Source organism: Mustelus asterias, chromosome 10 (genome assembly GCF_964213995.1).
Source record: "Mustelus asterias chromosome 10, sMusAst1.hap1.1, whole genome shotgun sequence".
NCBI lineage: Eukaryota > Metazoa > Chordata > Chondrichthyes > Carcharhiniformes > Triakidae > Mustelus > Mustelus asterias.
Window position 1 is genome coordinate 103384899 of NC_135810.1, and position 23046 is coordinate 103407944.

Sequence of the window (23046 nt, forward strand, 5' to 3'; positions counted from 1 at the left end):
CTTTCCAGGATTCCCTGCATGGAATTAGTAGTATTAATGTACAAAGTCAGTTTATTTAAAGCTATGCTGCACCATATATTTTTTGCTTCAATAAAATGTAATAGCACTAACTAGTGGTTTTCCTAGTAGTATCACAACCAAAAGTTTAGTTAAAAGTTTATTCATTAGTGTCACAGGTAGGCTTGCATTAACACTGCAATGAAGTTACTATGAAAATCCCCTAGTTGCCACACTCCGGCACCTGTTCGGGTACACTGAGGGAGAATTTAGCATGGCCAATGCACCTAACCAGCATGTCTTTCAGACTGTGGGAGGAAACCGGGGCACCCGGACGAAACCCACACAGATACAGAGAACGTGCAGACAGTGATCTGGTGCCGGAATTGAACCTGGGCCCCTGACACTGTGAGGCAGCAGTGCTAACCACTGTGCCACTAGAATATTGGAGGACAAAAAATTGTTTTTATTAGAGCCTGAATTAATATCCCATTGTCTTGCCATCACCAAGACATTCCACCTTGCACATCTCCATCCCTGTCAAAACCCATTTTCAGATGTTGTGGGGGCAGGCAGAAAGGTGACGTTAAAGCCACAGTCCAATCAGCCTTGCTCATCTTATTGAATGATGGAGCAAACTCAAGGGGCCAAATGGCCTATTCTTAGTCCTATTTCATATATTCATCTGTTGCTAAAACTGTCTTCTGTTCATTTGTTACCTACAGACTTAAGTTGAGTATTCTCCTGGCTGGTCTCCTATCTACCATCGTCTGTAAATTTATTTGGAACTCGGGAGAGTTATCTCGAGCTATCAGTATAGTTTCTGAAGATTTTATAACTGGTGATTTTGCAGCTATATTTAAACAGGAGGATCAAAACCTGGTATTTCTGAAGCTTAAGGTATGAAGATCTTATCCGAGAAATTGCTGTTTGCATTGCCAACATAAAGAGACTAAAACGTTTATATTCCATTCCTGTAATTATAATGTTGTTATTAACTCACTTGAGTTAAAACAGTGGATGGATGAATGTTGTACAAATGAGGAACGGCTAATGCATGCTGGCCTTACCAGTGGCACCCACATTCTGCAAATGAGTTTTTAAAAGTTTTTATATTAATATTACATTGTAATTTCTCGGATATGATCTTCATACCTTGAGCTTCAGCAAGTTCACCGCCATCAGGTTTTTTGATCTTCATGTTTGTTTTCAAATCAAGAAACAAGATTATTTAGACTGAGCCTGCTTTCGGTGCAGTAATTACAATGCATTGATGCAAGTTAAAACAAATATACTTGCACTTAGGTTTTTGAGGTGTGGTTTTGTGTTCCCTTTAGTTCAGTTTGTCCTTGTAAATGAGACCTAGGTTGAAAAGAGAACCTATACCTCACACAGAAGTGCAAATGGAAAGGCAATAGAAATGAAACCGAGACAAATGATTTCAGTAAACTGAAGTGGGATTAAGACAGAAACTGTTTGTGTTTTGGAGATATTGTACGGTAATTTTAAGAGTCGCTTAAAGGTGTTTTCCTGTTCAGTTCCATGGCTAAATTGGATAGCCCCCAAAATTGGAAGCATGTGATAATTCTGCACCTGTTCAAAGTATTGCAAACTTCATGTTGCCTGCAAATTATAAAGTTTGTGATGAGCAGCCCAGACTGAACATGCATTGGCGACAGCAACACCACTTAAAGCTAGCCTGCATTTTTCTTTGTAGATTTTAACTCGCGTGTAAACTGGAGAAATCAGATGAGCAAAGTTAGCGCTGATGAGGTGTTCATGAAATATTTTTAAAATTGTTTCTTTAGAACCGCACATTCTATAGCCAACCAAAGTGCAGGCTTTACTGGACTTGGTATTGTGCAATAAAATAGGATTAATTGATAACCTCATTGTGAAGCAATCCTAGGTAGCTGCAACAAGAATATGATTGAATTTTGCATTCAGTTTGAAGGAGAGAGATGAGTGGGTCCAAGATTAATCTATTGAACTGAAATAAGGGAAGTTATGAGGGAATGAAATGTGATTAAGGGATAGGTTCAAAGAGATGCAGTGGCAGACATGTAAAAGAATATTTTAAATTGCACAATGAATATATCCCAACGAGAAAGAAAATTTCCAAGGCAAGGACCCACCATCTGTGGTTAACCAAGAAAGTTTTTTAAAAACATTAAACGGAAAGAAAAAACTATCATTGCACAGAGATGGGTGGCAGAAAGTCTTGGTAGGCGGTAACAGAAAGATACGAGGCTGTGGATCTGTTGAACCATGGGGATCTGGGGTTTTATTCAGGGGAACTGCTGTCAAATGATGCAGTCTTGGATTGTCCATCAGGAATCTAGGTGTACTGGCAGCTTCCTCCTGAAGTGTTTGCCATGGTGGCACAAGCTGTGCCCTCATGATGACCAAAATGGTGGAGGAGGCAACAGGCCACCACAAAGTGGGAAATCTGGGAAGCTCCTCCAAAGTGATCAAAGCAATGGACTGTTGCTTCAGCACCCTAATCGCTTGCTTGATGACGTTTGACATGATAGCTTGGCTCTCATAAAAATGCTGGCTGGGTTGCAGTGGGACATCACCAGCCAAGAGTGGAGCATTTGTCTTTCTCGCTACGCAACTGTTCTCTGGCTCAACATGAACAAAGAAAATTACAGCACAGGAACAGGCCCTTTGAGCCTCCAAGCCTGCACTGACCATGCTGCCTGACTGAACTAAAACCCCCTACCCTTCTGGGGACCGTATCCCTCTATTCCCACCTTATTCATGTATTTGTCCAGAGCCCCTTAAAAGTCACTATCATATCTGCTTCCACTACCTCCCCTGGCAGCAAATTCCAGGCACCCACCACCTTCTGTGTAAAAAAAAAAACTTGCCTTGTACATCTCCTTTAAACCTTGCCCATCGCACCTTAAACTTTTGCTCCCTAGTAACTGACTCTTCCACCCTGGGAAAAAGCTTCTGACTATCCACTCTGCCCATGCCTCTCATAATCTTGTAGACTTCGTTCCAGTGAGAACAAACCAAGTTTCTCCAACTTCTCCTCACAACTAATGCCCTCCATACCAGGCAACATCCTGGTAAATCTTTTCTGTACCCTCTCCAAAGCCTCCACATCCTTCTGGTAGTGTGGCGAGCAGAATTGAACACTATATTCCAAGTGCGGCCTAACTAAGGTTCTATAAAGCTGCAACATGACTTGCCAATTTTTAAACTCAATGCCCTGGCCGATGAAGGCAAGCATATGCTGTATGCCTTCTTGACTACCATCTCCACCTGCATTGCCATTTTCAGTGACCTGTGTACCTGTACACCCAGATCCCTCTGCCTATCAATACTCTTCAGGGTTCTGCCATTTACTGTATATTTCCTATTTTTATTAGACCTTTCAAAATGCATGACCTCATATTTGTCCGGATTAAACTCCATCTGCCATCCCTCTGCCCAAGTCTTCAACCGATCTATATCCTGCTGCATCCTCTGACAGTCCTCATCACTATCTGCAAATCCACCAACCTTTGTGTCGTCCACAAACTTGCTAATCAAACCAGTTAGATTTTCCTCCAAATCATTTACAAACAGCAATGGTCCCAGCACTGATCCCTGAGGAATGCCACTTGTCACAGCCCTCCATTCAGAAACGCATCCTTCCACTGCTACCCTCTGTCTTCTATGACCGAGCCAGTTCCGTATCCATCTTGCCAGCTCACCTCTGATCCCGTGTGACTTCACCTTCTGTACCAGTCTGCCATGGTGGGTGAAAGATTGCTGGAGCAATGGACTGGTGCAACATAAATGAATCATGACTACTGTCATGATGGTGGACATCGACCAGCAATGTATTCCGTAGGTGGCTTCATGCAGGGTACACTTTGAATGAGTGGTTACCTTTGCAATTTCAGTACATCTTACTACGGAGATGTACCATTCATGCAGCTGTATTTTTGCAGTCAGTGGTGCCCTGCACCTTGGGGAAACTGCTATCGTGGCAAAGACCTATGCATCTTCTCCTCTTCCTTTGTTTAGAAAGAAGGTAATGAAGTCCTTTCTTGGCATACAGTGTCTCTGCCACCTCACAGGTGCAGTGATGCATGACAAATAGCAAGGTGTTAGCTATTGCCTGTTCCAGTCTGGAAAGATTTGCTAGCAAAATGACTCAGGGCCACAATCACCTTGACAACCACTGACAGTGCCGTTGTTGCCCGGCTTTGAGGCTGAAGGTCTAGTTCCAAGAGATGAATGAGGTTTTTGTAACCTTCTTTGGTCTTCTATTAAGTGGTGTTGCCTTAAAACAGTTGGCTTGAGTCCTATTATTTGAGGTATTAACTTCAAAGATCCCTGATTTTGTGGTGGAAAGAGAGTTTAACACTCATTAAGACTGCCAAATTGTATTCAAAAAGACTGCCTATTTCAGTTTCGTCTTTGCAAAAACACTCCCATCATTCCATGCTCTCATTCTTAATGGCCTAAGTTGTAATTTTTCAGTTTTTATGATTTTATTCATGCTGAACCTTTTCACATTTCCAGTTAGTTTTGGACCCCAAAGAATTTCCAAGAAATGTCAACCCAGCAGGGAGAGTGTGAGATTTAAATCTTTCCAGTTTAATTCCATTTCTCTGCATTTTTCTTTGATCTATGGAAACCGATCAATGTGGATGGATAAATAACTGGGCTTGGTTCTAAATGGCAGAGGTTTATTTATATACCCAGATGTTGGGAGCAGATTAGGGGGAAAACGCTTTCAGGATGTCTTCCTGTAAAATTGTTTGAGTTATGCACCACCTCTGTCACCATGATGTCAAATGCAATTTGTCTTCACATCAAATGTTGTACAAAATCAAAAGTATCACTGCATACTTTTTCATGAAAATACTTTCCCCTTCCGACTTCATTTTGGATAGTGTGATGTCATTGAACTGATTACCTGCTGATGCAGGGCAGAGGTAATTTCTGCAGTCTGTTTCTATCTTTTTGATTTTAAAAAAAGGAAGTATTTTAAAGTAGATGTTTTTCTTAAGTGTTCAGAAGTGTAACGTTTTCCTATAGGGGATTAGTCACATACTGCCATCTGAATTTGCCAATCTGCCAGTACAGTAGAAAATGTTCTATCTGTTCTGCCCAGGACCTGCACTCAACAATGAGGCATAAAGTCTCTTAATTGATGAATTATCAAATGGCAGACATGCACAAAACCACAATCAAGTTATTCCTGAGAAATAGCAAATGTTTACAACTAAGCTCCAACGGGCGTAGTCTCAAAGTCCGACTAAGGCTTGAATTTTATGATACCGATGCGTGTATAATTTTAAGGGTTTTTTTCCTATTCTTTCATGGGATGTGAATGTTGCTGGCAAGGTGAACATTTGTTTTACATCTCTTCCCCTTGAACTAAGTGGTTTGCTGTTTGCCTGCATTTCAGAGGACGGTTAAGAGTCGACCACATTATTGTGAGTCGTGTGTAGGCCGGACCGGGTAAAGATAGCAGATTTCCTTTCCAAAAAGAAATTTGTGAACCAGATGGGTTTTTACAACGATGGTTTCATAGTTTCACCATTACTGAGACTAGCTTTCAATTCCAAATTTTTATGAATTTAAGTTTAAATTCCACCAACTGCCACAGTTGGATTTGAACCCATGTCTTCAGAGTATTCATCTGGGCCTTTGGATTGCTTGCCCAGTGACATTATCATGACACCACCATCACCCCAGTTTATTTATACAATGTGTAATGAAGTGATCACTCAAGGAACTTGAACCCAGAACTTTGTGATTCAGAGGCAAGTGCTATTCACTCAACTACAGCTGACACAAGTGGCAATAATTGCACAATGGTTCAATTTCTAACAGATGCACATGCACTACTACATCAAAACTGTTAGGTTGAATTAACCCTATGTTACTGCATGTTAAGCAAGTAGCATCTTTAGAGGTTTTAGTGTTCATTTCCTTATAGTTTTAGTGTTTATGTTTAGCGGTTCCTTTTATATTAATTTTTATTTTATAATTTACATTACTTTTTAAAATTTTAACTTGTAAGTGCAGCATTAAATGTATTCAGTTTTATTAATAAGAGTGCTGAGCTACCTATACCTCGAAATGAATCCAAGTATTCAGTTTGTGCTGCCTTGGGTATTCTTGCACTATTTTTCTCCACTTTATCTTTGAAAATAACCTTTCAACATAAACCGAGCAAATATGACAAAAATAAAGTCTTCACAGTTCAAGTCACTGCTAAATGTTTTTCCTATCAGAACTGCTGAACTTGAAGTTCCTTGTTTACAGGAATGGGATCAGCAAAATTTTCATCAAATATTGAAACAATTAAAAAAAAACCTGAAGTCGACCTATATGGATCACTGACCTGCATATAAAACAAAGCTTCATTCACTTCATCAGACATCGTAGATGGCCAAAATTCTGTCACCAGTGCCTACTATTTGTCAGCCAAGTAACCACAGCACTATGATAGTTGGCTTTTAGTATGTGCTGCTTGTCAAAGATAGCAAGCTCAAATTCAGAAAATACATGTTTAGTTTACTCTCGGATAGAATTCGATATCAATCCCCACTGTATTAAATGTTTCGTGAATATAGATTTCAGTTAATTCATTATTTCCGCAATAGGAGTCTGATTATAATTTAGAAATTCAAGTTCATCTCACTTGTCAATATGATTACATAGAACTTCATTTTTCCATCAATTTCCTTTACTGAGCAAAGATTTTATAAAGGGATGCCACACTGAACCATATGCCAACAATTTCAACAAATAAATGCCATCGCCATCATATAGGAATTGGGATGGGCATTTGAATTCAAAGAACAAAGAAAATTACAGCACAGGAACAGGCCCCTCGGCCCTCCAAGCCTGCGTCAGCCATGCTGCCCGACTTAACTAAAACCCTCTGCCCTTCGGGGTACCATCTCCCTCTATTCCCATCCTATTCATGTATTTGTCAAGACGCTCCTTAAAAGTCACTACCGTATCCGCTTCCACTACCTCCCCTGGCACCAAGTTCCAGACACCCACCACCCTCTGTGTAAAAAATCTGCCTCCTACACCTCCTTTAAACCTTACCCCTTGCACCTTAAACCTGTGCCCCCTAGTAATTGACTCTTCCACCCTGGGAAAAAGCTTCTGATATCCACTCTGTCCATGCCTCTTAAGGGTTCTGCCATTTACTGTATATTTCCTATCTGTATTAGACCTTCCAAAATGCATTACCTCACATTTGTCCGGATTAAACTCCATCTGCTATCTCTCCACCCAAGTCTCCAACTGGTCTATATCCTGCTGTATCCTCTGATGGTCCTCATCGCTATCCGCAGATCTACCAACCTTTGTGTCGTCCGCAAACTTACTAATCAAACCAGTTACGTTTTCCTCCAAATCATTTATATATATTACAAACAGTTCATTCATTTCATTCAATTCATTCCCATTCAGTGGCAAACTTCAATATATATATTCACAATGATCACAAGATAGCTATGGCTGAGGGAAGCTATTTGGTCTCTTAGTTCATCCCATTCGGAAAAAACCTGAATGTTTCCCACACCACCGTATGAACTTCTCTTGATGGCCTTTCCCTGCCTCCATTTCCGTTTCATCATCCATTGCTTGCCTCTGTACCCTCGAGCTTGCAGCTTTTGAGCTAGTGAAGGAACATATTAGAGACAGTGGCGACAAACACAGAGGATGAGAGACTTAACAGAGAAACAATTCAAAAAGAGGTATAAGTGATAATACCAGTGAGAAAAGTTTTGACGGGCACACTGAAGAATGAGATGAGAAAAATTGCAAAGTGGAAAAGAAACAGATGGGTGAAAGAAAATAATTTGTTGTTGTTCATGAATCATGAGCAATACAACAAGGGAGGAATTGCCTGTATGTTATGATGCACCGTTACATGGGAATGTAGTCCTCTTATTATAGAATAGCATTCCCTTTGAATTGCCATGAGCAGTGGCTTGGGAGATTTTTAATGTTTTGGTTGGTTTATTTTGCCAAATAACGAGATCATTCAAGTCTTAATCATTTGTTTTGAAGCATGAAAACAACACTGTTTAGACTCATGCTTGTATGCACAGTGATTGCACTTAGTTGATTCAGGAAGCTAAAAGAAATATTTGCACTGAATGAAAATTCTAAATATATGACACTTTATTTGATTGCTTGTGCAAATTTAGTAAAGTTTAGTCAACTCTGTCAAGTACTCTTTATCATTTAATTGAATTGTCTGAACTGAGGTTCTGCACAAATTCTCGCTGCCACCTCATCCCCTCCTCCCACACCATCAAGTAAGGTTGCCCAGAGGCTTAAAGTTAAAGTTTATTTATTAGTCACAAGTAAGGCTTACATTAACACTGTGAAATTCCCCTAGTCGCCACAGTCCAGCGCCTGTTCAGGTCAATGCACCTAACCAGCACGACTTTCAGAATGTGGGAGGAAACCGGAGCACCCGGAGGAAACCCATGCAGACACGGGGAGAAAGTGCAAACTTCGCACAGACAGTGACCCAAGCCGGGAATCGAACCCGGGCCCCTGGCGCTGTGAAGCAGCAGTGCTAACCACTGTGCTACCGTGCCGCCCCAAGTCTATCCAGTGATTAACAGCAATACAGACTAGAAAGGTTTTGCATTCGGTCTCTGATCTATGCAACCAGGTTACCGGTAGCAATGCTAATTGGCCTCTTTGCAAGAGAAGGAAAAATTGGCCGGCATCTATAGTTCTGATTGTTTGCCAATGACTCCTGCTGCAGAGTGGATGTTGGGTGGGGAAAGCTCTGGGCAATGATGTCCACTGCAGTAAAGTATCCTGCCAGCAGTCACTTTTCATACTCTTGCTTACCAGCTACTTGGACGGGGTGTCTGAGGGTGGCTTCTGTTTGAGCATGTGCACTTAGGAAGGAGTGAAAGCTGGCAAGAAAAAATGGCATTCAAGCTATATTACATCATACTTGTTTAACTTGTCATCCTCCATTATACCCACTAGATTCCTTGCCTCCTTTTGCATGACATGTCCATGGATTCCTTTTTTTTTCTCCTGATCTTTCTCTCCAAGGAATCTTCATTATTCTCACTGCATTTGTTTTTTATAGATCTGCTTCACCTTTTTAATCTCCAATCCAGTTTAGAGCTGCAATTTATTAACACAGATGTAAAAAATTCCAGTTTTGATGCCTGATGTATAATGAGCTAAATGATCTGCTGTTCAATAATTCATAAGCAACCCACAGTTTTGCCGTTTTTATGTGCACGCTCTACGGAGTGATAGACTCAGTCAGAGTGCCTTTTCCGAATGGCTGCCCAGTGACTAATGCTATGCATGGTGTGCGATTGGGAAGAATTTATTAAGCTGGTATAGGGTCCATGCTTGCCCTTGACACAGATTGTAATGGGGCACGAAAAAGCTGAACTTAAATCAAAAAAGCTGCCACTAAGCTTTCTTTTGATTGTAGTGCTTTTATTTGGTCCATATCCACTAATATAATATGTCATTTAAAATCTGTCTATCTTTACTTAAATAAATGAATGTATTCCTATTTGTTTAACAGAAATAGAAAAATCAATTGTAGCTCTCACAGCTTTGCCGATCTGGGCGTAACGTTGCAGTGTATGCACACGTGATTACTTGTGTACAGAATACCACGGAGATGGTGATAATAAAACAAATAGTAAAATGTATTTTTAATTTCCAGCCATTAGCTGGGCATGTAACATGTATCAGGTGAAAAGTTTAATCTCAATCAGTGGAATTTGTACATGCAGCATTCTGACCTTGACTGGAGTTTTCCATTTGCATTTGGTAGCCTGAGATTTTGCTCTTCCTTGAGCTAAATATAGGGCGCATGGAAGGCTGGAAACAGTGCAGGTGGAAAACCCTGGCTTGTAAGTCAATTATAATTGCTATGCCTTTGTGTAAAACAAATACTGACAACTAGTCAATACTTTGAAAACCACTTTGTCTGGTACCATTCATAACATTGTTGAATGATTATGGTTGTCTAATTGTGCATTGTTCATTTTCCTTTAATTTTAGTTTGGTGAGAAAGCCTCCAAACTTTCATTAACACCGATTTCTAATTCATGCAATATAATTAATGAGTTACACCCCATATTGAAGTATCCAAATTAAAAATATAGGCCCAACACATCACATTTGGAGGGGTGGTGGTACCCCAATGATGCGCTGGGGAATCTCTCTAGGATGTTCCCACGTAAGAGTTTGCTCGGCAATTGCGCAAAAGTGCAGATTTCCTCTGGGCAACTGCGCTGGGCTGGGAACCATTTGACAGAAGCGATTTAAATCGCTAACTTCGGCTGCGATCGATCCACCCTATCCCCTCCCTGGCTGTCCCGTCACCACCCCTCCCCCCTTCCCAGTAAACCACTTACCAACTACTACTGCAAAAAGGGGGAGTGACTTACCTGTCTGTGCCCCAGTTACGCCACGCCAAAGCTACACTGCTCCTGTCTCACCCAGCCTGAGTGAGGAAGATTGGAGGAGATGGGTCTTTTGGCTGAGATCAAGCCCAAGATGGGGTTCAATGCCTTATTCTGTCAGCTTGAATCTTGTTTGTCCTTCTTCTGGGGACCTTGAATTGGATTCAATTAGATTTTGAATTTGGTTTTTGGAGCAAGCAAGGAATCGATCTCGGTTTGCTCGGTCCATTCTGAGCATTGGCTTTGTAACTTTAAGGATGGGAGTAAAAAAAATTATTTTAAAAAAATGGTTGGGCAAGGCAGCGACTTCAGAATACCAGCATGGGTAAGATTGTCAAGAGTCGAAATCTGATGGAGATTGCCACTCTGTGGGAGTTATGGGCCATAATGTTCAAACTTTTGAATGGGCAAAGAACTTGTAATTGGGTTATGAATTATCAATAAATGATTTTCATTGCTGCTTCTAAAGATAATGTACAATGCAAGATTGCAGAATTGTCCAGTGGTTAAAAGCATGGAATTGCTTTTGGTCAGTGGGGATTAGCAGGAATCTGCTATGGCTGCTGAATAATTGATTCTTTGCCAATTACTGTGAGACATTCAAAACAATCCATACTCGTCCCAAGGTAGTGCAATGTTCAACAGTGCCCTCTGTTGCTTTGAGTAGCAACGACGTCAATATGCTGCGTAATATGTGAAGATCAGCATTTTTCTTGTTTGAGTAGAACAAATCATGTATAAAGTGTGGGCACATTCTTTTTAAATAACAATTTATTTTACTCATTTTGAGACTATGGGCCCGATTTTACCATTTTGATTCTGAGTGCTGAATCTGGGCGCAATTCAGATCCAACTTGTAAAACTGTTCCCAGGTGCCCCCATATGCACTTAGCCTGAAAAAAAAAGCGCGGGTCTGAATTGCGCTGTGGGCGGGGCTTATCGCATCTGAAACGCTGCTGGTCTGATCGGAGCTTTGAACTGCGCATGCGCAGTGAGAAAAAAATTTGAAAAACGCGCCCCTGTCACATCGCTCCCGGACCGCAAAAAGTGGATAAAGCAGCCCGGGAGTGAAAAGCGGGAGTGATGGCCCTCAGAGATCGCCCCAGCCCCACAACATAACTGTCCTCCTTATCCACCCAGCCTCTCGCTACCCAGACCAATCGCGACCCTCCGCCCTGCTTCCCCCCCCACCGATCGCCCGCAGAGTGGCAGCAGACTCCCCACCAGAGAATGATCTGACCCGCCTCCCTCCCCCTCCACCACCGATCTGAATCAAAGAGCCGTTGGAAGCTCGGAACATAACTCTTCAGAAACTGGAGCGCCCGAAATAGATCTTTGCAGACCTCTGTTTCGCGCCGAATCTGGATGAGTGAACGTGATGGTATAGGGGGAAAATGCTGGTAAAGTTGGGCGGGCAGCCCATTAGTTCAATTTAAATGCATGCAAATGCATTTAAATTGCTGTTGCGCCTGCTTCGGGCACTGTTCTGATCGTGTCCATTTTCAGGCCTTGGTAAAATGGGCATCTGCGCGGCCATAGATCGCATTAATGGCTTAACGCCCGACTTTACCAAGTTTTCATGCCCGAAAACGGGCGTGACGCAATGGTAAAATCGGGCCCTATATTAGGCGCTATTCATACAAAAATATGTTATACTTTCTCACTAAACTTGCTGCAAATTTCCCTTTGCTGTATTTGTACTGGATCAGATGTATTCATCCGAAGTAACGTTGCAGTAAATCTTTTACTTTTTATTGTATTTTGTTTCAAGGGCTGCCATTTAATTGGATGAATGTGTCACAAATAAAAATGCCTCAAGGCACTTTGCAGAGGCATAATGGTACAAAAATGGGCGCCATACTAAAGGAGGGGATTTTAGGAAGGGTGATCAAAAGCTTGGTTAGAGTAGAGGTTTAAGAGGACAACCCCAGAGTCCAACACAGTCCTTTGAAGGCATACTTTCCATTAGTGGTGTGAAGGGAGTGGAGTCCAGCTCCAAAGGAACAGCGACTTCTTGGAGTTGCAAGGCTGAAAGAAAAGTTTGAGATGGGGTATGGGCATGTCCATGAAGGGATTTAAGACAGGAAAGGAAATTTTAAATTTGAGGTGTTGGGGATGGGGAGCCAGTGTAGATCACATGAATAATGGCCAAACAGGATTTGGTTCCACATAGGATACAGACAGCAGAGCGGAAATTTATATAAATCTGAAGTATCCATCGTAAATGCGCGGGGTTACAGGGATAGGGCAAGGGGAGATGGGCCTGGGTAAGATGCTCTTTCGGAGAGTCGGTGCAGACTCGACGGGCCAAATGGTTTCCTTTTGCACTGTAGGGATTCTATGGAATCTATGGGATTCAATGGATGGGGGTCCTGCCAGGAGAGCATTGAAATGCATCCGGTGGTGGCAAAGCACATATGAAGGTTTCAGCAACAACTGGACTGAGCAAGTTTTGAGATGGGAAATGTTAGAGTGGAAGGAGGCAATCTCTGATGGAGAAGATGAGGTTTGGAAATGTAGCCCCGAGTCAAACAGGACACCAGGGTTGCAAACAGTCTGGTATAACCTGAAATAGTAGCTGGAAGGGAAATCAAGGATAAAGACTTTGAGAGACAATGACGTTACTTCCATTGAGTGGAGGAAATTGTTACTCATCCAAGACTTATATGTTGGGGAAGCAGTCAGATAACATTAAAATTAAGAGGCGTTAACATGTGGGAGAGCTGGGTGTAATTTGCCTACTTGGACACGTGGTGTTATGTCTTCAGATGTTGCCAAGGGGCAGCATATAGTTGATGAAGAAGAGAGAACTGCAGATAGCTCCTTGGACGACATTCAGAATAACTGCATCAAATAGTTCCCTTCAAATTGGTCAGAATGTTTAATCATGCAATGTTTCGCAAGCATTAATTGCTCAATGTATGTCGGGGTAATGACATAAAGTGACATCACCTTAGAGGGACTGTCCAGATTTAAGAAATATGCCCAGTTTAACTTGAGAGTTCCATTTGTTCACATTGAGTATAACTTCTGAAAAGATCTCTGCTCTTGGGCAAGTCTTGGCCCAGTTGGTATGACCTCAGCAGGTGTTAATTCTTGAGCAAACCAAATCCCAGAGCGAAACTTGGCTTATGGGCTATATCATTTTTTGTCTCCTGAAAATGGGAAGAACTGATCTCAACAGAGAAGTTCAGTAACACTTGGAATTTTAAAAAGTAAAAGGTTAACTAACAAGAAAAAAAGAAAATATAAGCACGTAAGATTACAGTTACACAGTTAAAATTATTCTTACAAGATATTCCCGCTCAAGACTCTCTACTTGGTGAGATGCGCAAGTAAATATCTTCCAGTCAACACTTCCTTTCAATATTTAGCAATAAAAATCCAGTAATATTACCCAAGGCAAAGCTGCTGTTCCTTTAATAAGGTATATCACATGAGCTCTCCAGTTCATTACCACTCTGCTTGGGCGGCACGGTAGCACAGTGGTTAGCACTGCTGCTTCACAGCTCCAGGGACCTGGGTTCGAATCCCGGCTCGGGTCACTGTCTGTGTGGAGTTTGCACATTCTCCTTGTGTCTGCGTGGGTTTCCTCCGAGTGCTCCGGTTTCCTCCCACAGTCCAAAGATGTGCGGGTCAGGTTGATTGGCCATGCTAAAAAAAAATTGCTCTTAGTGCCCTGAGATGTGTAGGTTAGAGGGATTAGTGGGTGGATATGGGAATAGGGCCTGGGTGGGATTGTGGTCGGTGCAGACTCGATGGGCCGAATGGCCTCTTTCTGTACTGTAGGGTTTCTATGATTCTATGCTGTAGAAATCAAAGAAACCTTCAGAAATTAGACTCCTTTTTGTAGCCCAGGAGTTTTCTAGTTTGACTGGATGGTCAATTCAAACTGCACCTCCTGCCAGCCCAAAGCTGTTTCTATGAGATTTTCCTTGCACAACTAACCCCTAAACCCTCCACAGTAGCCCTAAAATACCTTCTATCTCGGGTTCCATTGTTCTTGCATCTCTTTCGAACTCTAATCCTTTCAAATATAAACTCCTCCCTGTTTCTATTTTGTCTCCACTTTCGGGTCAGTAAAATCTAATAGGCCCTTCTGTTTTCCCCAGAACCTCAGTAAGGTGCAAAATGTTTCTCGTCACCTCTGACTGACTTCACTTTGATATTCAAACAAACTCTCAACTTTTCCAAAAATGTAAATGTTAAATCCAACCTACTTACTTGCACCTCAAACCTTCCATAATATGTCCTTACAAATGCACAAACCTGTATCCTTGCATGACGTAAACCTCCCAATGTCTCTAATCTTTCCGCAGCTTAATTAAATCTTTTACATGTGTACACACACACACACACACACATATATATTACACATATATATATTACACACACATATTACACACACACACACATATCCATACACACACACATACATACACACACACACATATATATTACACATATATATATTACACACACACATATTACACACTCACACACACATATCCATACACACACACATACATGCACACACACACCCTTCACAGAATAATGCAATTTCTTCACAGAATAATGCAATATTCCTCAAAAATCTTTTAAAAACGACATCATTCTCACATGGTAGAAGTCGTCTCTGAGTCAGAGGGTTATGAGTTCAAGTTCCTCCTTAGAGACTTGAGCACATAATGTCAGCTCAAGAAGATGAGGTAAATAGATTACTCAATGCCCTGGCCAAAAGTTATCCTTCAACCTACATACTAATCCAACTTGTCTGGCCATTTAATAATGAAAACATAAAATGTGTTGTCATATTTTATTGTAACTAAGGCAAGCTGTTCAGTTAGTAGAAACATTACAGTATTTAAATTTTCACAATTGGGTGAATCTAACCGACATAGGCCCTTGAAATTGTTTGATACACTGATGGCTGTTCAAGTTTCAACTAATGAAACCAGGGAGCAAATTATAAAATTATCTTTGTTAAAATTGAATATCTTGTATCTTGATGATTTGTTTCTCTGTAGTTAAAAACTTGTTAATATTCTCTATGATCTTACAACATTATTCAACAAAACTGAATGATTGGCCAATACCTCAACTGTTTTTCCAGAAAGAACAAAGAACAGTACAGCACAGGAAACAGGCCCTTCGGCCCTCCAAGCCTGTGCCGCTCCTTGGTCCAACTAGACCAATCGTTTGTATCCCTTCCATTGGAAACACCAGAGCAGAATGAATCAGCATGGTGGCACAGTGGTTCGCACTGCTGCCTCACAGCGCCAGGGACCTGCATTCGATTCCCGGGCTTGGGTCACTGTCTGTGTGGAGTCTGCACGTTCTCCCCGTGTCTGCATGGGTTTCCTCTGGGTGCTCTGGTTTCTTCCCACAATCCGCAAGATGTACTGGTTAGGTGCAGTGGCCATGCTAATCTCCCTCCGTGTACCCGAACAGGTGCCAGTGTGTGGCTTCTAGGGGCTTTTCACAGTAACTTCATTGCAGTGTTAATGTAAGCCTACTTGTGACTAATAAAAAAAAACATTTGAATCAATGAAAGCAGTGAAGTGAGTAGTTCAGTTTTTTTGGAAATATTGAAAAATTACAAAAATGTATCAACTGCAATAGTGGTGAGGAAAAAATGTCTAAAAGGTTAATAGCAATTGCATAGCAAATGTGTAGAAGGTGAATAGCAATAAAACTAAGGTAAGAGCCCATGGTGTTGGGGACAGTATATAAACATTGATAGTGGATTAGCAATTAATAGAAGACAGAGAATTGGAATAAGAGGTGCATTTTCCACTAATCTGTAACTAGTGGAAGTGCTACAGGGATCTGTGCTGATGCCACAATTATTTACAATATACATTAATGACTTTGACAAGGGAAGAAAATGTACTATTGCCAAGTTTACGGATGATGCAAAAATAGTTGTGACAGCAAGTGGTGAGGATGACAAAGTCTACAGAGGGATATAGATAGGTTAGGTGAGTGGGCAAAAACTTGGAAGACGGAATATAATGTAGGAAAATGTGAAGTTATGCACTTTGATGGGAGGAATAAAAGAACCGAGTATTATTTAAATGGAGAAAGATTGCAGAAAACTGTAGCACAGGGATTTGAAGATCCTCATGCATAAATCACAAACTAGTTTGCAAGTTCAGCAGATAATTGGAAAGGCAAATCATGGAGCTCCTACAGTGGCTGAAGGACGCCATTCAGGCCATTAAGACTGCACCGACTCTGACAGAGCATCTTACCCAGGCCCAACCTATCCCCATAACTCCACGTATGTACCCCACTATCCCCCTAAACTACATACCTTGGGACACGAAGGGGCAATTTAGCATCTTTGGACTGTGGGAGGAAACTGGAGCACCCAGAAGAAACGCACACAGGCACTGGAAGTACATGCAAACTCCACACAGATAGTCACCTGAAGCTAGAATCGAACCCAGGTCCCTGGCTGAGGCAGCAATGCTAACCACTGTTCCACCTTGCCGCCTGCAATGTTGATCTTTATTTCAAAGGGAATGGAGTATAACAATAGGAAAGTCTTGCTAAAAATAGCACTAATTAGACCACACCTGGAATACTATGAATTATTTTGGTCCTCTTATTGAAGGAAAGACATACTGGCATGGAAAACAGCAAATATGACGCCACTGTTTAAAAAAGGAGGTAGACAAAAGGCAGGTAACTATAGGCCGGTTTGCTTAACTTCTGTTGTAGGTAAAATGCTTGAATCTATCATCAAGGAAGAAATAGCGAGACATCTGGATATAAATTGTCCCATTGGTAAGACGCAGCATGGGTTCATGAAGGGCAGGTCATGTTTGACTAATTTGGTGGAATTCTTTGAGAACATTACATGTGCAGTGGACAAAGGAGAACTTGTGGATGTGGTATCTCTGGATTTCCAGAAGGCATTTGACAAGGTGCCGCACCAAAGACTGCTACCTAAGATAAAGGTGCATGGTGTTATGGGTAGTGTATTAGCATGGATAGAGGATTGGTTAACTAACAGAAAACAGAGTGGGGTAAATGGGTGTTTTTTTGGTTGGCGATCAGTGACTAGTGGTGTGCCTCAGGGATCAGTGTTGGGACCGCAATTGTTTACGATTTACATAGATAATTTGGAGTTGGGGACCAAGTGTAGTGTGTCAAAATTCGCAGATGACACTAAGATGGGTGGCAGAGCAAAGTGTGCAGAGGACGCTGAAAGTCTGCAAAGGGATATGGTCTAAGTGAGTGGGCGAGGGTCTGGCAGATGGAGTACAATGTTGGTAAATGTGAGGTCATCCATTTTGGTAGGAACAACAGCAAAATGGACTATTATTTAAATGGTAAAAAATTGCAGCATGCTGCTGTGCAGAGGGACCTGGGTGTCCTTGTGCAGGAATCTCAAGGAGTTGGTTTGCAGGTGCAGCAGGTAATTAAGAAGGCAAATGGAATTTTGTCCTTCTTTGCTAGAGGGATGGAGTTTAAAAACAGCGAGGTTATGTTGCAGCTGTAAAAGGTGCTGGTGAGGCCACACCTGGAGTACGGTGTACAGTTTTGGTCTCCTTACTTGAGAAAGGATATACTGGCACTGGAGGGGTGCAGAGGTGATTCACTCGGTTGATTCCGGAGGTAAGAGGGTTGGCTTATGAGGAGAGACTGAGTAGAATGGGGCTATACTCATTGGAATTCAGAAGAATGAGGGGAGATCTTATGGAAACATATAAGATTATGAAGGGAATAGATAAGATAGAAGCAGGGAAGTTGTTTCCACTGGCGGGTGAAACCAGAACTAGGAGGCATAGCCTCAAAATAAGGGGAAGCAGATTTTAGGACTGAGTTGGGGAGGAACTTCTTCACAAAGGGTTATGAATCTGTGGAATTCCCTGCCCAGTAAAGCAGTTGAGGCTACCTCATTGAATGTTTTTAAGGCAAGGATAGATACATTTTTGAACAGTAAAGGAATTGAGGGTTATGGTGAGCGGGCAGGTAAGTGGAGCTGAGTCCACGAAAAGATCAGCCATGATCTTATTGAATGGCGGAGCAGGCTCGAGGGGCCAGATGGCCTACTCCTTATGTTCTTACTAGAGGCAGTCTAAAGAAGGTTTGCTAGGTTGATCTCAGGAAATGGAGGGATTAAAGCCACATGAACGGAGTGGGAATGGAGGGATACAAAAGAATGGTCTAGTTTGGACCAGGGAGCGGCACGGGCTTGGAGGGCCGAAGGGCCTGTTCCTGTGCTGTATTGATCTTTGTTCTTATGAGGAGAGGGTAAATAGGTTGGGCCTGTGCTCGTAATTTAGAAAAATGAGAGGCAACCTTATTGAGACATGTAGGATTCTCAGGGGGTTTGACAGGGTAGATGCTGAGAGGTGGTTTCCTCTTGTGCGGGAGTCTCGGACCAGAGGGCATAATCTCAAAATAGGGGGTTGCCCATTTAAAGCCGGGATGAGGAGGAATTTCTTCACTCAGAGGATAGTTAATCTGTGGAATTCTTTACCGGCTGAGAGCTGTGGCAGCTGGGTTAAGTATGCACAAGGCTGAGACAGACAGAATTTTAATCGGTAAGGGAATCAAGGGTTCTTGGGATAAGTCAGGAAAGTAGAGTTGAGGATTATATCAGATCAGCCATGACCTTATTGAATGGCAGAGCAGATTTGATGGGGCGAATGGCCTACTTCTGCTGCTACAGCTCATGGTCTTTAAGTGCTCACCTCATGATTCAGTGACTGTTTGCACCACTGTTGATATACTTAGCCATGAGATGGTTCAAACGTCATCCCAGTTAATTTAACTGCCTAATTGTGGTTTGGTGCTAAAGTGCCCAAGCACTGGCTGGGAAGGTTAAATCAGTTGTTTCAGTCAGAACTAACTGTTATTTTTGGGAAGGGAAGTCAGCTAATGAGGATTATATCAAATCAGCATGATCTCATTGAATGGGGGAGCAGACTCGAGAGGCCGAATGTTCCTACGTCTTATGGTCTTTTAAGTGCTCACCTCATGATTATTTGCACCACTGATGATGTACTAAGCCATGAGATGGTTCAAACTTCATCCCAGTTGAAGCAGTTATTTTATTCATTCATGGCATGTGAGCATCATTGGCCAGGTCTGCATTTATTGCCTATTCACAACTGCCCTTGAAAAGGTGGTAGTGAGCTGACGCCTTGAATCTTTGTGTAAACGATTACCATTACTGTCTTGATGTGTAAGAGAGTGCAGCTTTTAATAGATGTTAGTCAGAGGCTGTGGAATTCGTGACTGTATGCATTTATTTGATTGTGCTGCTGCCCAGTGAAACCCCAACTTCGTGATAGTGTTGCTATGAAGAAAACTAAATGTTTTAATGGCTCCAGAGGTGATAGGATCCTCATAAAGAATTGGTTTTTGCTGGTGTTTACTGTCATCAAATATAAACACTGCTCCAAAACTTCAAGCTGCTTGTTTTCCAGCTACTTTCCATACCAGGTCTGTGTTTATCTGATTGTTAGTCCAAGTAGAACTTCCTCAGGAAATTCCAGAATGTGCATGCGCAGTTGTTTAGTCTGTTACTTGAATGCTGTGAAACCCGCCCTACCATGCAAGCTGGAAGTACTCAGCAGGTCCCGCAGCATCTGTGGAGAGAGAGGAACAGAGTTAGCATTTCAGGGCATGTATGACTTGTCAGGCCTATTGAGTATTTCTAACATCTGCAGTCCTTTGTTTTCATTTTACTGCCACACAAGCCGTTTGACTTCTCCAATGCCGGCAGCCTTTGGATATGTTCCGGAACCACTTTGTTTATGATGTATAAATGCAGTTTGGATTTCACTCTCCACCGTATTTGAAATGGGGCAAAGCATTGCGACCAGTATGAGTTTTTAAAGCAGCTATCGACTGATTGCATAAAACTGACTTCATGCAAAAGAATTTCCACATCAAGTGTTCTCATTCTTAATACTGTCTGGAAGAGTTTAACGTTAGATCTAAATTGGGTTAATGGTGATTGCGGGATTGTCATGAAACAAAACAAAAGCAGGAAATGTCAGTTGTTAGACCACAAAACCAGGAAAGGGAAGCTCTTCGAGTCATGATCTGTTTTCAAATACTGTTGAGTCAGATCACCAATAGCTAAAAGCTATATTCATCACTGTAATTAGCTGAATAATGGCAAAGATTTAAGTCACCATTGATTTTTCTGTTGTATCTGTGCAACTGAAAAATGCCCATGCCACTCTTATAATTTTCTGACCTGCTGGATGTCCTCCTTATGCGAACAACAAAATAACACTTGTTGAGAAACATCGGAAAATATAAACAACTGAGTAGAATCACCAAGAAATCGAGCACAAGTTACCAAGAAGGAGGGACCCCACTACCCTGTGTTTCCCTGGCAGCTTGCCCATTGCTGGAGGAGGCTTCAATTAGCCTTCAGAAAGGACGGCTGTTCTCGACCTGACTTAATTTTGGGAATTTGAGAAGGTGACCACTCTTCACCCCGAGTCTTCCAGCGCCAGTATTAGGCCCTCTGGCTCCCATCTCAAAGTAAGAAGTTTAACAACACCAGGTTAAAGTCCAACAGGTTTATTTGGTACCAAAAGCCACAAGCTTTTGGAGCCTTAAGCTCCTTCTTCAGGTTCCCACTCACCTGGAGAAGGAGCTTAAGGCTCTGAAAGCTTGTGGCTTTTGCTACCAAAGAAACCTGTTGGACTTTAACCTGGTGTTGTTAAACTTCTGACTGTGTTTACCCCAGTCCAACGCCGGCATCTCCACATCATGACTCCCATCTCAAACCCAGGGGGAGCACAACATACCATATGCTTTATTTGGCAGTCACAGACTTATAATCCTGCCATTGTAGACATGAAAATCCATGTACTGTTAGCTCGTGGCATTACCCAGGGATTGGGGCTGTCCAGAAGAACGAGAGTCTTCTAGAGGTCTGACTCTTATGTTTTTCCCTTGAACATTCTTGTCTGCTTCTTACATTAACTAAAGAGCTCTTTGGACTCACTTATTTATAATCCATTTCTGTTGTTCTTAGTTAGCCTTCAGTATTTCGGCTTTTGATTTAAGATAATGGGAAAATACTGAATTCGGTAAACTAAGCACTTTGGTGCAAAGTTGGATGATTGTGTCCATACTGTCAAAAGGGGATATAGCAGCCTAGTGGGAGTACAGCTCAAAGCAGAGCCTGAATAGGCACATGTTGGTTGAATCTGGATTTGAAAACATTCATTTATAAAGTGCTGGTCTCAAATAAACACAGTAAGAGTTTTAACAACACCTGGTTAAAGTCCAACAGGTTTATTTGGTAGCAAATACCATTAGCTTTCGGAGCGCTGCTCCTTCATCAGATGGAGTGGAAGGAAGGAGCAGCGCTCCGAAAGCTAATGGTATTTGCTACCAAATAAACCTGTTGGACTTTAACCTGGTGTTGTTAAAACTCTTACTGTGTTCACCCCAGTCCAACGCCAGCATCTCCACATCTCAAATAAACAGACATAGTTTTGAAACATAGCTGCCCACTACTTCGTAACTACCAGTAATCAGTTTTTTCTATCTTCTGCTTTGTCAGCCATGGCTCAGTTGTAGCACTCTCATCCCCGAGTCACATGGCTCCGGGTGCAAGTCCACTCCAGAACTTGAACACCAAAATCAAGGCTGACACTCCATTGTAGCACCGATGGGAGCACTGCACAGACAGGTGCTATCCTTCAGGTGAGGTGGTAAACCCCTCCATCTGCTTGGATGATGTAAAAGATGGAGTTATTCCCAATGTTTTTTTTTCAAGCAACGTCATAAAAAGACAGATAATGTGTTCTGGTAATGATCACGTTGCTCTTTGTCAGAGCTTGCTATGTGCGAATTGCCAGTCACGTTTCCTGCATAACAACAGTGGCTTTACTTCAAAAGTACCGTGTTGGCTGCAAAACATTTTGTGACATCCAGTGATAGTGAAAAGTGTTAACTAAATGCTCTAATAATAATATCACTGAAATAAATTGATATGATGTTTTAACTCCAAGAAATCACAGCTCAAAAGGTTGAAGCAGTTTTTAAATCCATTTGGAACTAAACCATTCATTGTGTCTTTAGGATAATAAGATTTTGTTTTTTTTTTATACTCTTGCAGGCTCTGGATGGAAATTTCTATGACCACCTTAAAGAATACTTGATGGTGTTCAACAGAACAGAGCTCGAGGCCTGTCAGTCTGTACAGAATACATTCCAGTTGTTAGTAGAAGCTTCCAGCATGGTGAGTCTCTGGCATTGCAAGAATGGGTTTAACAGTGTTCATTAAAAATGTCCCTCATTACTTACTTCAAACAATGCTGGGGTTCAGGAGTTTTTTCAACAATGAAATCCTTGAACTACATCTATTTGGTGATCTGAACCTGCCGGAAGTTTTATTTTGTAAAAATTAAGATGTTGTATTTCCTGTAAACAGAAAACTGGATTGAGATTGCTTCCGCTTCGTACCAAAGTTTCTGTCAATAGCAGTATTGGAAAGGAAGCGCAAACAAAAGAGCACTTATAAGGACATTTCAAAGCCTTTAGTCCTCCAGAAAGACAAGTGGGTGTGGTTGTCTGCTGTGTTGTTAGGACAAACATTTGTGCCTTGGGATCAATG

At 41.8% G+C, this 23046-nt stretch overlaps 1 protein-coding gene across 1 annotated transcript in view; it reads left to right on the top strand.

Annotated features, from left to right (window-relative positions):
• Positions 1-23046, top strand: part of fchsd2 (FCH and double SH3 domains 2) — a 178859-nt gene that overhangs the window by 81752 nt on the left and 74061 nt on the right. The window contains exon 8 of the mRNA XM_078221460.1: positions 22549-22671. Coding sequence (XP_078077586.1) covers positions 22549-22671 — 123 coding nt within the window. The remainder of the gene's footprint in view (positions 1-22548; positions 22672-23046) is intronic.